Genomic DNA, 12373 nt, shown 5'->3' with positions numbered 1-12373 from the left:
GAACAGTTCAATTAATTTCAGGGACTTTAGGAGACTTGTGAGAACTTTAGGATAGGTTCGAGAACATCAGAGATGATCAATCAACCTCAGAGCTGTTTTTTTTTATAGTCACATTAATGTTCTTGGGTCATTCGTGACTTGTCCGAGGGTGAGATTTGAACTCGTGACTTTAGCGTGAGTGGTATGGATGCTAACCACAACGCCGTGGTCGCCCCTATTTCTCAGAGCAGTTCAATTACTTCAAGAAAATTGAAGGAACTCTAACCAAGCTCCAAGATTCTCTGGGAATCTACAAAAGCTTTAGCAATGTTCTGAGATCTTCAGGATAGTCCATAAAACTACAAAGAAGTTTAATGATTTTTAAGCAGTTTCCTTATTTTCAGGGATATTCCTAATATTTCGAAGAATATCAGAGAACTTCCGAACAATTCCATTAAATAGTTTCAGAAACTATCAAGAGAATCATGGAATATTCCGAGAGTTTCATGAATATCGTTAGTTTAATCGGAGAAATCATGGAATACTCCAAGAGTTTCATGAATATTCCAAACATTTCTAGAAATTTGTGGGTCTTCAGGAAAGTTCAGGAAAATCTGTGAACATAAGAAAAGTTCCAAGAACTTTTTGAAATTTTTGGGAGCTTTAGGGAAATTTAAAGATTTTATAGGAGCTGCTATTCACATATTTATTTATTTGTTTGTTACATCAAAAGGCTTGATATAGCCCCAAAGATGACTTAAAATTAGTTGAGTACAATAATGAGAAACAATGTCATACAAACATATACATGTTACTCGATAGGGTACAACGCGACGGCACGTCGATTGACAAATTCACGATATTTAATTTGATGAGGCCATGTAGAAGTTCTCAAAGCTGCGTGCTTCCACTTTTTATCAAGAACAACTTTAAACGAAATGTAGTCCATATCTTCACAAACCTTCCATCTAGACACAAGTTTGGCCACTCTAACACTATCCGCTTATTTTATACCAAGAAATTGAGGCACCAGCAGGTCGATGTCATGCTCTTTTACTCGGTTATCGATATTTGAGAGCACCAATGAAACCATGGCTGGACATGTTCGTAGAATCTGAAGGCTTAGACGACGACACTGGCGTTGAATGTTGCATCAAGAATGATTTTTCTGTGGCCAGCATCTGATTACCTCCAGACAACATTTGGATCATTTCAGCAACTTGAGCCTTCAATTCCGTCACCTCCTTGATAATCTGCAGTGGTTGCTGTTGTTGCATACATTAATTTGTATCTCGACCGATCCAAATTCTACCAAACAATCATCGCAAAGGCAAATGACGTTTCTGCAAAGAGCACGTACTGTATCTGTTGTGAGACCTACGCAGTGTGCGTGAAAAGCTTTACTGCATCTTCCTTGACAGACAGTGAATATATCGTTTTTTGCGTCCATGGGATGAGAGCACTTTTTGCACGGTATTTTTTGATTCAATGACAATGGAATCCTCAGATCGACAGCGATGGTATTACAATCTTCAGATTTCTAATGGTTGATGTTAATTTCTCGGCGATGTATGATGATGATGAAGCACTAGCAGAATTACGTAATGATATTTTTTTAATTTTCCTCGATCTTAAACAACAGTTTTCAACGGTAAAGCAAGAGCAACAAGCTATGAGCTTCATCTCTTCTTCTGCTTCTTCTTCGCATTTAAAGCTTATCGCATATTAGCTAATTGCATGCTCTCAACTTGGTGATTTAGATGAACTTCCACAGTTATTAATTGAGAGCCTTCGATGCCTATTCCATTTTTGCATTAGTACAATTGTGTGGCAATCATACTCTATATGCCCAGTAGACTGATGCAAAATTTGACTTTTTTGCTCCACAGTGCCTAAATGGTTTCAAATCGGGTCCTGATTAGCCTCGCAAAGTTAAAACTCATTTGGTTAGAAACAGACTTCGCACAAGCCATTTGAAGTTTACATGTAAATTACTATGGGAAATCTCAACTTTTTGTTCATTGCCTTCTAGTCTTTTTCCATATTGAGCTGCGAAACAGTTCGATAACCATTCTTATAGAAAATTTTCTCAGCTACAACTTTGCTCAAGATTGTTTCTATGTAAAACGAGACAGGAAAAAGTTATCAATTATTTAAGAGATTGGTAAACTTATCACATGATCAAGCAGCTGCTCTGTAGGCAACACTGTATTTTGCCATTCAACGCCCCAGAAACACCAATGTTGCCTGCTGAGCAGTTGATTGTGCATGATCATAAGACATCAGCGCATTGAACCATTGATAACTTTCGATCCTTGCATTTAATCAAAAAGTAGTCTTCAGCAAAGTTGTAGGGTAAACGCTCCTATAGTTGCGGTACGTTAGAAGCGTTAGGTTCCTATAGTTGTGTATTGAGTCTCCATGCACAACTATAGGAACCTAACGCTTCTAACGTACCGCAAGTATAGGAGCGTTTCCCCTAGCTGGGAAAATTTCCTACAAGAACAGTTGAAAGTTTTTGAAGCAGACCGATATGGTGAATTATTATATAGACATGAACAAAAATCTTGGTTTTACCATAGTAATTCCCATACAAACTTCAAATGGTTTGTGCCATCTCAGTTTCTCACCAAATGGGTTCAAATTTTGAGAGGTTAGTCAGGATCCGATTTGGAATCGTTTAAGTATTGTGGAGCAAAAATTTCAAATTTTGCATCACTCTAATGCCCAGGGAAGTCGAGAAATTTTCCAACCAGAAAAATTCCTATAACGCACCGGGAATCAAACCCAGCCACCTCCAGAATAGTCTTGCTTTATAACTGCGCCTTTACCGATTGAGCTAAGGGAGGCCCAAAAAGTATGCATTATTAAAATTATTCTGCTTATTGCGTTGGCATATATTTACAGAAACAATTGGTACCAATTTGAAGGATAGGGTCCAGGCTACTGGACGATGGACATCCGGGGATTGTGGGTTGTGCTTAGTTGGTCGGAAATTTCTAGATAGAGCTGGAATTAGGGCGTAACAGTTTTTGTAAACAATTACTTCTCTCGATGATTTCTCGAAAGTTTATTATACACCCCGTGGATCAAAATCTTTACAGAAAACACAAATGTCAATGTTTGTCCATATTTAACTTCCGCGTTAAAAGAATGTTCAGTCGCCTGCCAGCCTGCAGCGTATCTAAATTTTCTTAAAGTCACCTCCATTGTTTACTGCTTCTTTGGTAAATCATAATCTTGTTTGCTGTCAACCCTCATCACGAAGCAGTCAATCGGCAATCGCATTGGCCGCCTGATAGCATGAAGAAGAAAAAACACGCTAGAAAGTTAGAAAGTGGCAGCCACACACAACAGCAAAATTCCACACGATCCATTCAACAGCAGTGAGAAGAAAGCTAAAAGGATTATTATTTTTGCGTGAAAACGAAAAAGGAAAAGCAGCTAACAACAAGCACGCTCCCTCCATTATCGGAGTATCGCCGACTAACAAGCCCAATCACACTCCGACAAATCTGTAAAGAAAAGATGAGGCAGATCTCTGGAAGGAGAGCGGTAACGAAATCTTGAAGTGGAATCGCGTACAAGGGAGAAGAGTGGGTGTTTACCAACCTAAAAGCACGCATATTTTTTTTTGCAGAATTTGGTTTATGCGCGGTTTACACTAGAGCTGGTTGATAATGCTGATGACAATAATTGGTGTAAACCAGTCAAGTTGGGAATTTAGCACGAGAGTAGTCCTAGAACTTTTGTTTTAATGTTTAGGTTTAAGGAGTTAGGTGAAGATTTTGAGCTTAAAAAGTTGTAGTTAAGGTCTGAGGTCAAGTTTCCAACGATTTAATTCAAAATTACCACGTTTATTCGTTGAATAACCACGTGTTTCCTCTTTCAGAGAGTCTGGAAGCACTGGAAGTGTTGCCAATATAATGGTAAAATAGTCAACCATTAAAATAATTATATTCAAAGAGAGATTGGGAAAGCCGAGATCACAATGACCTCATCCGACATGTTCCCAGTGCCTTCGAGGACGTGATAAAAATCTTGTTTGAGTCAAAACTAATCATACGACCTACATTCGCAGTTTAATCGCGTCGTCAGTAGTGTCGGTCGCTTCGTGTGATGGGAAGACAGCGCTCCCGGAGCAGGCTCCGAGAGAAAACGGAGAAGAAGAACAGCAGTGAGGGTAGCTTGAGTGTACCTATTTCGAATAGGTACGCTACTCTTCCCACCGATGTAGGGAATCCCACCTCAGCCACGGTGAAGCGGTCTAAGAAGAGGAAGAAAAATCAAGGCCAGTCCGATGGTGCGAGTGGACGGGACGATGCCACCGCGACGAACGTCAGCGTCATTGGTGATTTCGGCGACGCCGTCGACAACGAAACTGCTGCCAGCCCGAGTGCAGCAAAAATGAAGCTTCCTCCACTGGTGGTGAAGCAAGTCCCACTCAACACGCTGATTGGCGATCTCTCATCGCTGGGCGTTGCAGCTGAGTTTATGCTCGGCAGGATCGACACCAAGGTGAGGCTGCGAACGAAAGCGGAGTACGAAATGGCCGTGAAATATCTGAAGGATACCAAGGCGGAATTCTTCACGCACGACATCCCCGGTGAGAAGCCCTTCAAGGTAGTCATCAGGGGTCTAAGAAACTTCGACCCCAAGATGGTCGAAGCTGAAATCAACCGGTACAAGCTAGCCCCAATCGCTGATTGTCTTTTCCTGGTGCACTTCCAGAAAGGGACGGTGACGCTCAATGCGCTGCAAGCCATCCGATCGATCTTCTCCATCATCGTACGGTGGGAGCCATACCGTGGCGGCCATCGTGACGTAACGCAGTGTCAGCGGCGCCTCAATTTTGGACACGGTACCCGCAACTGCAACATCAGGCCACGCTGCAGCAACTGCGCTCAAGAACACGCCACTTCCAACTGCCCTGCGGATGGAGCCGTGGCGATAAAATGCGCTAACTGTGGTGGTGCACATCAAGGTTCCGACAGACAGTGCTCCAAACGCGAGGACTTCAAGCGCATCCGAAAGCAGGCGTCAAGCAACAATCAACCAGGATGCAAGAAGGACAAAACCCCAGCATTCAGGATCGAGGATTTTCCGCCTCTTCGTGCTCCCCAGCAAAGGCAAGCGAATTCGCGGGTGCAACCACCATCACCCGTACCGGTTCCCGCTTCGTAGTCGGAGGAGATCTAAAAGCTCGCCATGAGGCCTGGCGGAACTACCAGCAGAACCAGAACGGTCGTCTGCTGTTCGACCACTCGCAGCATGGGCTGTACTTCATTTGGTTTTCGGATGAGCCAACATTTATCTCACCGGCGGGCAACCCATCGACGCTAGACCTGTTCCTGACAAATATCGGCTTGTCCAAGCCGGTAGCCTTGAACGAACTCAGCTCCGACCACCAACCGGTGGTGGCTGAACTGGGCTGCAACGTGGCTCCTGCTTCAAGCCTGCGCAAGGACTACCATCGCGTAAACTGGGCCCAGTTTGGACGCGTGGTAGACAGGCACATCATCGACAACCCGCCGCTTGACACCGTGGAGGACATCGACCGAGCGTTGGAGGGACTCCACCAAGCCATAACCGTGGCTGACGAGGCGTGCGTCCGTCGAGTTTCTGTGAGGGGTAAGTTTATTGCCATTGATTCCCACACCCAACTCTTAATTCGCCTGAGAAATGTTCGTAAACGCCAGTTTCAGAGGACTGGAGATCTAGCGAGGAAACGTGAAATGGCCGATCTGAACAAGGAGATTGCTTCCAGAATGGTCTAACTCCAGAACGAAAGTTTCGAACGGCTTGTCCAGAATCTGGACGACCGCTCCAGATCATTCTGGAAAGTTGCCAAGGTCTTAAAGACGCACCCTAAACCTATTCCACCACTCAAAGATGAAAATGATGACGATCGGCTCATTATCACCCCTCAGGAAAAAGCAAATGCGATTGGTGTTATATTTCCAAATCGCACTTGCTTGGCTCCAACATCCAAAGTCCGCTCGAAGCTCAGGTTGAGCAATGCGTACTCAACCTTGATTCCTCCCCTTGTGCCATCCCTCCGGAGGATAGAATCACAGGGGAACAGATTTGCTCATCGCTGAAATGCACCAAAAACATGAAGGCCCCGGGTTTGACGGAATATTCAACCTAGTGTTGAAAAATCTCAGCATGAAGGTTCACTCTCTGCTGGCTGCTGTCTTCAACAGATGCTTGGAACAGCACTACTTTCCAAGTATCTGGAAGACAGCGAAAATTATACCTATCCGCAAACCCGGGAAGGACCCAACGCTAGCTTCAAGCTACAGACCAATCAGCCTCCTTTCAGCGCTGAGCAAATTGTTCGAGAAACTTATTATCAATCGTTTGCTCAAGTTTTTCGAGGAGCAAAACATTCTCCTACCGGAACAGCTCGGGTTCAGGAAGGGGCACTCCACAAATCATCAGCTAGTACAGGTGATGAATAACATCCGAAGTAACAAGGCTGTATCCAAGTCCACGGCCATGGCATTGTTAGACGTTGAGAAAGCGTTTGACAATGTCTGGCACAATGGGCTTGTATACAAGCTTTTTAACTTCAATTTCCCTTTGCATCTTGTTAAAATCACCCGTAACTACCTTCAGCAAAGGTCGTTTAGGGTATCGTTGAATGGTTGTCTTTCAGACACGTTTTCCATCCCAGCAGGAGTCCCGCAAGGCAGTCTGCTGGGACCCTTGCTTTACAGCATTTACACTTCCGACATTCCTCCCCTTGGAGACGGTTGCGTGTTTTTCCTGTTCGCAGATGATACCGCAATAGCCGTCAAAGGAAGGATGCCTCGCGAAATAACGAACAAACTTCAACGATGCCTTAACGCCTTTGCTGATTATGCCACCACGTGGAAAATCAAAATCAATGCTTCCAAAACACAAACAATCATGTTCCTCCATCGGCAATCACCCAAACTAAAACCGGCTCCCTCTTGTACTGTAATCATGGATGGCACAAGGGTTGAGTGGTCCGCCGAAGTAACATATCTCGGGATGTTGTTTGACGAAAAGCTCCTATTCCGCTCGCATGTGGAGAAAACCGTAGTCAAGTGTTCCGCCTTGGTTAGGAGTCTGTACCCGCTGATTTGCCGCAGATCCCGCCTCTCAAGGGTGAACAAACTGGCCGTCTACAAACAAATCGTAGCACCTGCGATCCTCTACGCAGCTCCGGTGTGGGAATCATGTGCACAGACTCACAGGAACAAAATTCATGTCGCTCAGAATAGAGTGCTGAGGATGGTTCTTGATCGTCCTTTCGACACTAGAATAACAAATTTACATGAAGAGGCAGGCATTGCCAAAATAGATTCCAAAATTAACGAAATTAAGACTAAATTTACACAAAAATGTAATTTATCAGAACATGCTTTGATAAGCAATTTGTATATAGTAGGTTAGGTGTACATAGTAGTTGTAGGTTAGTTGTAGTTGTAAATAGTAGTTATAAGTAGTCTCCTTTTTCCAATTCAAATCAAACCAATCCCACCAAGGTGGTCATACTTTAAAATAGGCCTGATAGGACTAGGAACTGTAAATAATAATTAAAATCTCAAATGTACCAAAGTTGAAAAGACGAATCTGTGTCACTTAACAAATTCATACATGTAAACCACACAATCACAAGAAATAAAGATCATTTAAATGCAAAAAATACCGACACTTGCTATGTATCTTAGAAATAAAAAATCGAGCAATTTTCTCCTTGTGTTTTCTGCAGTACTAAACGCACCGCATAAATAGTTGTTCCCTACTTCAAGTTGCCAATTCGTATTGGATGTTGATTTATGTATGCGCCTTTGGCAGTAATATGTAACCGAGGGATTATATTTATTTAAACTTTCTCATTAACATATATATATATATATATATTTTTTTCCAAAATGGTTCGATAAAATGTTTTTGAGTGTATTTTGTTTATTGATCACAAACTCGAAAAGATTCTGATGCTGCTGCATTTAGAGTATAATTGTGGATCATCAAAAAGATAAAAAAAAAATTAACATAGCATTCCCCTAGGAACACAGGATTTGCTCGACTGTGGTATAGGGTCCATTCTCTCTTCTACTCAGAGAAAATGTCAAAGGATTATCACAAGCATTGTCTCCCAGTTTAGGAATTGATGTAAATTTGTATGAATATTTTGCAACTTTCAAGTCAAATTTCTCAAACATTCTAGCTAATTCACACATGTTTTTTATGCTTAAATGATCCGTATTGAAATACAAAACTTTTGTCGAAAGGAATTATCTTTCCTTTTTTCAAACAACTAAAAACTTTGAAAGAAAGGCATAAAGTCATTGAAATTTGGTGAAAGAAATGGTAGAAGATAAAAATAAATGCGAACTCCCAGGACGCATAAAAGTCATCTTGAAGAGTCTGTATTTTTTTTTTATATATAAAGTAGTTGTTCCCAAGTATATTACAAATCATATTATATCGAGCAGTTGCAGGCGATTTTTGCATAATTGTGTGTTATAGGCAATTGTTCACATGTTTGCAGAAGCTCGACCATTGGTGTTGTAACTTTTTCCAAAATGGCATTATTGACATTTTTCAATAAATTGTAGCATAAAACCATAATTTCTAATCGAAGTCTTTCTGGGAAAAATATAAACGGTTAATTTTTTTCATAGTCATTTTGAGAAAAAAAATCCACTTTTGAGGCATCTAAAATCATGGACACTTAAAAATTGACCAAAATCGAAGAACTTAAATATTTGGTCATTTTTTTAAACCTCTTGTTAAATAGCTTTATTATGTAATTTTTGTTAAAGGTTGAACATGAAAGAATCCGGAAACATTAAAAACACTGCCATTAGAGCATTTTTTTTTCTTCTCTGAATTAAGCTAAGAGTGTATAGCATCACAGTAGGCATTGGTTGTCAGGATAAGTTCATGAGTTTACATCATGGCTTCACCGGAGCAAGCACGTCGCGGTTCGACCCTGCACGATCTAAAACGAAAATCCCGGTCTATACGCTCCTGGCAGTTTTCGATCAAATTCCTGGGCAGAAATGTTACACCTCGGTAGACCGTAAGAGTGCCCGGAAGAATGTAAAATCAAAAAGAAGTCGAAATTCCCCAAAAAGTTCCTTGCCTGGCAAGCAGTCTGCAGTTGTGGGATGAAAAGCGAAACTTTCGTTACTTCTAGGCTTGCTTCCACGCACTTGCTATTATAAAAAATGGTTTTCTGATTTTTGAAATCATTAGATGTTATAATGATATTCTGTACTTGTTACATACAAGAAGAGATTGAAAGGCAAGTGTTTGACACATAAAACCTGTCAAATTCCCTTTCCGACAGTCACAATTAGCGATTTTACAACTCGCGAGCGCTCACGAATCATAAAATCGCTGATTGTACCACTCTGGAAGTGAAACCGACAGATTTTATGTGTCAAACACTTGCCTTTCAACCTCTTCTTGTATCTAACTAGTACAAAGTAGTAAGTAAAATTCAGAAAATCATTTAGTGAATGGACGCAACCCTGCTTCTGGAACCATGAACCAGCAAATTTACGGGGAGAAGTGCCTACGGAAGAGACTTCTGCCTTTTCTGGAGCAGCATGAGGTGGATTGCCTATTCTGGCTGGACTTGACAAGTTGCCACTACTCAAATTTCACCAAACAGTGGTACAGCGAAAATGGCGTCACAGTGGTTCCCAACTAGATGAATTCGGCCAATACTCCGGAGCTAAGGTCAATTGAGGAATACTGGTCAATTGTGAAGCACATACTGAATAAAAAGGGTGTTGGGAAAGATTTCAAGCGGAAATGGAATTTGGCAGCCAAACAAGTGGGACCAGGGCTCGTGCAAAAGATGATTGGCCGTGCACGAAGAAAAGTTTGAGCAATGGCCTACACAGCAAAAAAATAATTTTAATATCCTATCAAAGTGGATGCACTTCAATCGTGTCGAAAATATGGTGTAATATTACTTGCCAAAATGAAAAAAAAAAATATCACCCACTGCATTTTTTTATTGTTGTAGCCATAACAATTACATGAGATTTTCGACATTAGTTCAGTGTATGGTAAGAAGGAAGACTGAAACAATGATCTTACAATAAGCATAATACCTACTAATGTATAGCTTTAACATTGAACTATGAAAAATAAAACGCATTTTTAAACCCCAACAAAATTTTCGAGTCATAGTGGTTCCGGTGGTGTGGTAAGCGTGATTGCGTCTCACCCCAGCAGGCATGGGTTCAATCCCAGTTTTCACCACCGGGAAGTAAAGCCGTTGGTGCCCGGTTCATGAGTTGATGGGTCGATAATCCAGGTGTAGGAGCTGCCTCCCTGGCGTCGGTAACATTGGATTTTCAAGTCCGGATTTTTTCGTGCAACATGTGAAAGGTAGCAGTAGATAAAATTAAAAAGTTGCAACAGAAATAGCAATAAAATTCATATGTTTGAGCAATATAAATCCTCGAATGATTCCTCAATAGGTAATTTTGCTTTTTATTTTCATTGTTTTTTTTATTGTTAGGTTTTATTGATCTCTCTCAATTTATTGATGCTCATTTTTTAATTTTTATGATTGTTGATATTTTGTAGGCACTTTTTTAGTACTCATTTTCGGTTTTTTATGGCTACTTCTAGATTTAAAATTGGAAACTCATCAGTTATTTATGGTTCATTTAAGCTTTTTTATTGCTCAAATTTTTTTTTATTTTCCTATAACTGATTTTTTGTTACTACTTTCCACTTGCCTTTTGCTCATTTTCAATTGTTTATTGGTCCTGACCAAGTAGATTTATTGGTAATTATAAACATTTTAAGTGCAAGATGCAAATATTTCAGGCATCATTTATATTCTTGCCAAAAGTTAACTGCTACAATGGTTTTCAATATATTCTAATAATGTATTTTTTTTTAAATCTAAGATAATAAGAACATACCAAAAAAAGATTTAAAAAATATATGTTGTACATCTACCACAAACAAGTATTTCCATCACGATTATAATGCACTGAAATTCTAATTCCTCTCATAACATTCTCCCCCTCAGGAAGCCATCGACGACTCGCTGCAGACGATCCATGACATTGCGACGGAAAATTTGGGCACGCTCTGCCTCACCAAGCGATTTCGGCCCCTACAGATAACCTTGAACCCGGAACGCTACTCGGGTGCACGACAGAAAGCGGACCTGGCAGCCGTTGTGCTTCAGGATGTCGGAGTTGCCCGTCACAACGGTAAGTTCATTACTGTGCGTGCGTGGGAGTGGTGAAGGTTGAATTTTTTTCCTGGAAGGAACTACGCAGAAACCGACTAGCCATTCCTGGCAGCTGTATTTCCAGGAAGTAACTGCCGGGCATATGATAATTTCAACTGCAACGAAGTGGAAATTCTCCTTTCGAATTAAACCATCGACCGGATGGCAGCCGGTGGTGTCGTTGCACAGGTGATAAGACGAAGCAGATAAACTTTTCTGATCTACCGGAATACGCCCACACTGTTTCGGTTTGAGAATGAACCGCGTTTAAGTTAAATGATACCGTCAGACTCAGATGACTATTCGATAGCCCGTACAATTCCACCAGCAGCGGTGACCGGAAATGCAAACACCACCATTGTCAGGTGGAATTTGAAATGAGAACTGTAATTGAATTTTTCCAACTCCTTTGTCGCGTTCAAATGCGATGTCATACAAAACGTGGCTCGAATGTGTAATGCAAATGAGAGCGTAGATGGCAGCCTGTGTGGTTTCATTCCATTTGTAATTCAGGACAGAGAGCATGGGAAGGTAGGAGTTGCTGAAGTTAACAACGCATTTGAGTGCAAATAAGTTCTTTTGAAATTGGCAGCAGTATGAAATCGATTCCAAACGTAGTGATAATTAGCTGTTGGAATTAATCTCATTTATCCTGAAATTACTATGATTTACAGTGTAATCAGAAGGCACATTGAAATTAGAACTGATGTGGATAGTATTGCTTTTCATTGTCTATTCTACTGCAAGGATAGTTCCGAATATTGAATCGAAATCATACTAAATCTTTATTTTTTTGATTTCATGATGCTACGCGTTGACATTCGACTGGGCGTGAGAAATTCGACAGCTTAGGTAGAAGGTGACATTCGCATATGATGTTATACTGTGCGGTAAATCTAGACAAAAATTTCAAAAGGTCCTATCTGTATTGATGCTCTTTTTCGAATAATCAGCAAATTTGTTCAGATGGCCAAAGTATCCCAAATGGTTGACATATTAGTCTAGCGTACTTGTGAATTTACCAAATAGCAGAGCTGGGCACCATTCTTCTCATCCACTAACAGCTAATTAGCTGAGCTAACATTTTCGTTAGCGATTACCGCTAGTTTACGTTTGCAACACAACACCATGAGTAACCAGTTCCGA

The 12373-nt window shown here is 41.0% G+C and overlaps 1 protein-coding gene across 4 annotated transcripts in view; it reads left to right on the top strand.

Annotated features, from left to right (window-relative positions):
- The window catches only part of LOC135710599 (probable G-protein coupled receptor CG31760), a 401234-nt gene that overhangs the window by 228855 nt on the left and 160006 nt on the right, over positions 1-12373 (top strand). For all 4 annotated transcript variants that reach the window (XM_065233213.1, XM_065233214.1, XM_065233216.1 and 1 more), the window contains exon 3: positions 11021-11207. In XM_065233213.1, coding sequence (XP_065089285.1) covers positions 11021-11207 — 187 coding nt within the window. The remainder of the gene's footprint in view (positions 1-11020; positions 11208-12373) is intronic.

The sequence above is a fragment of the Ochlerotatus camptorhynchus genome, unplaced genomic scaffold (genome assembly GCF_037179485.1).
Source record: "Ochlerotatus camptorhynchus isolate MF236.1 unplaced genomic scaffold, CSIRO-AGI_Acam_v1.1 ptg000392l, whole genome shotgun sequence".
In the NCBI taxonomy this organism is placed as follows: Eukaryota; Metazoa; Arthropoda; class Insecta; order Diptera; family Culicidae; genus Ochlerotatus; species Ochlerotatus camptorhynchus.
This window is presented reverse-complemented; position numbering and strand designations above follow the sequence as displayed.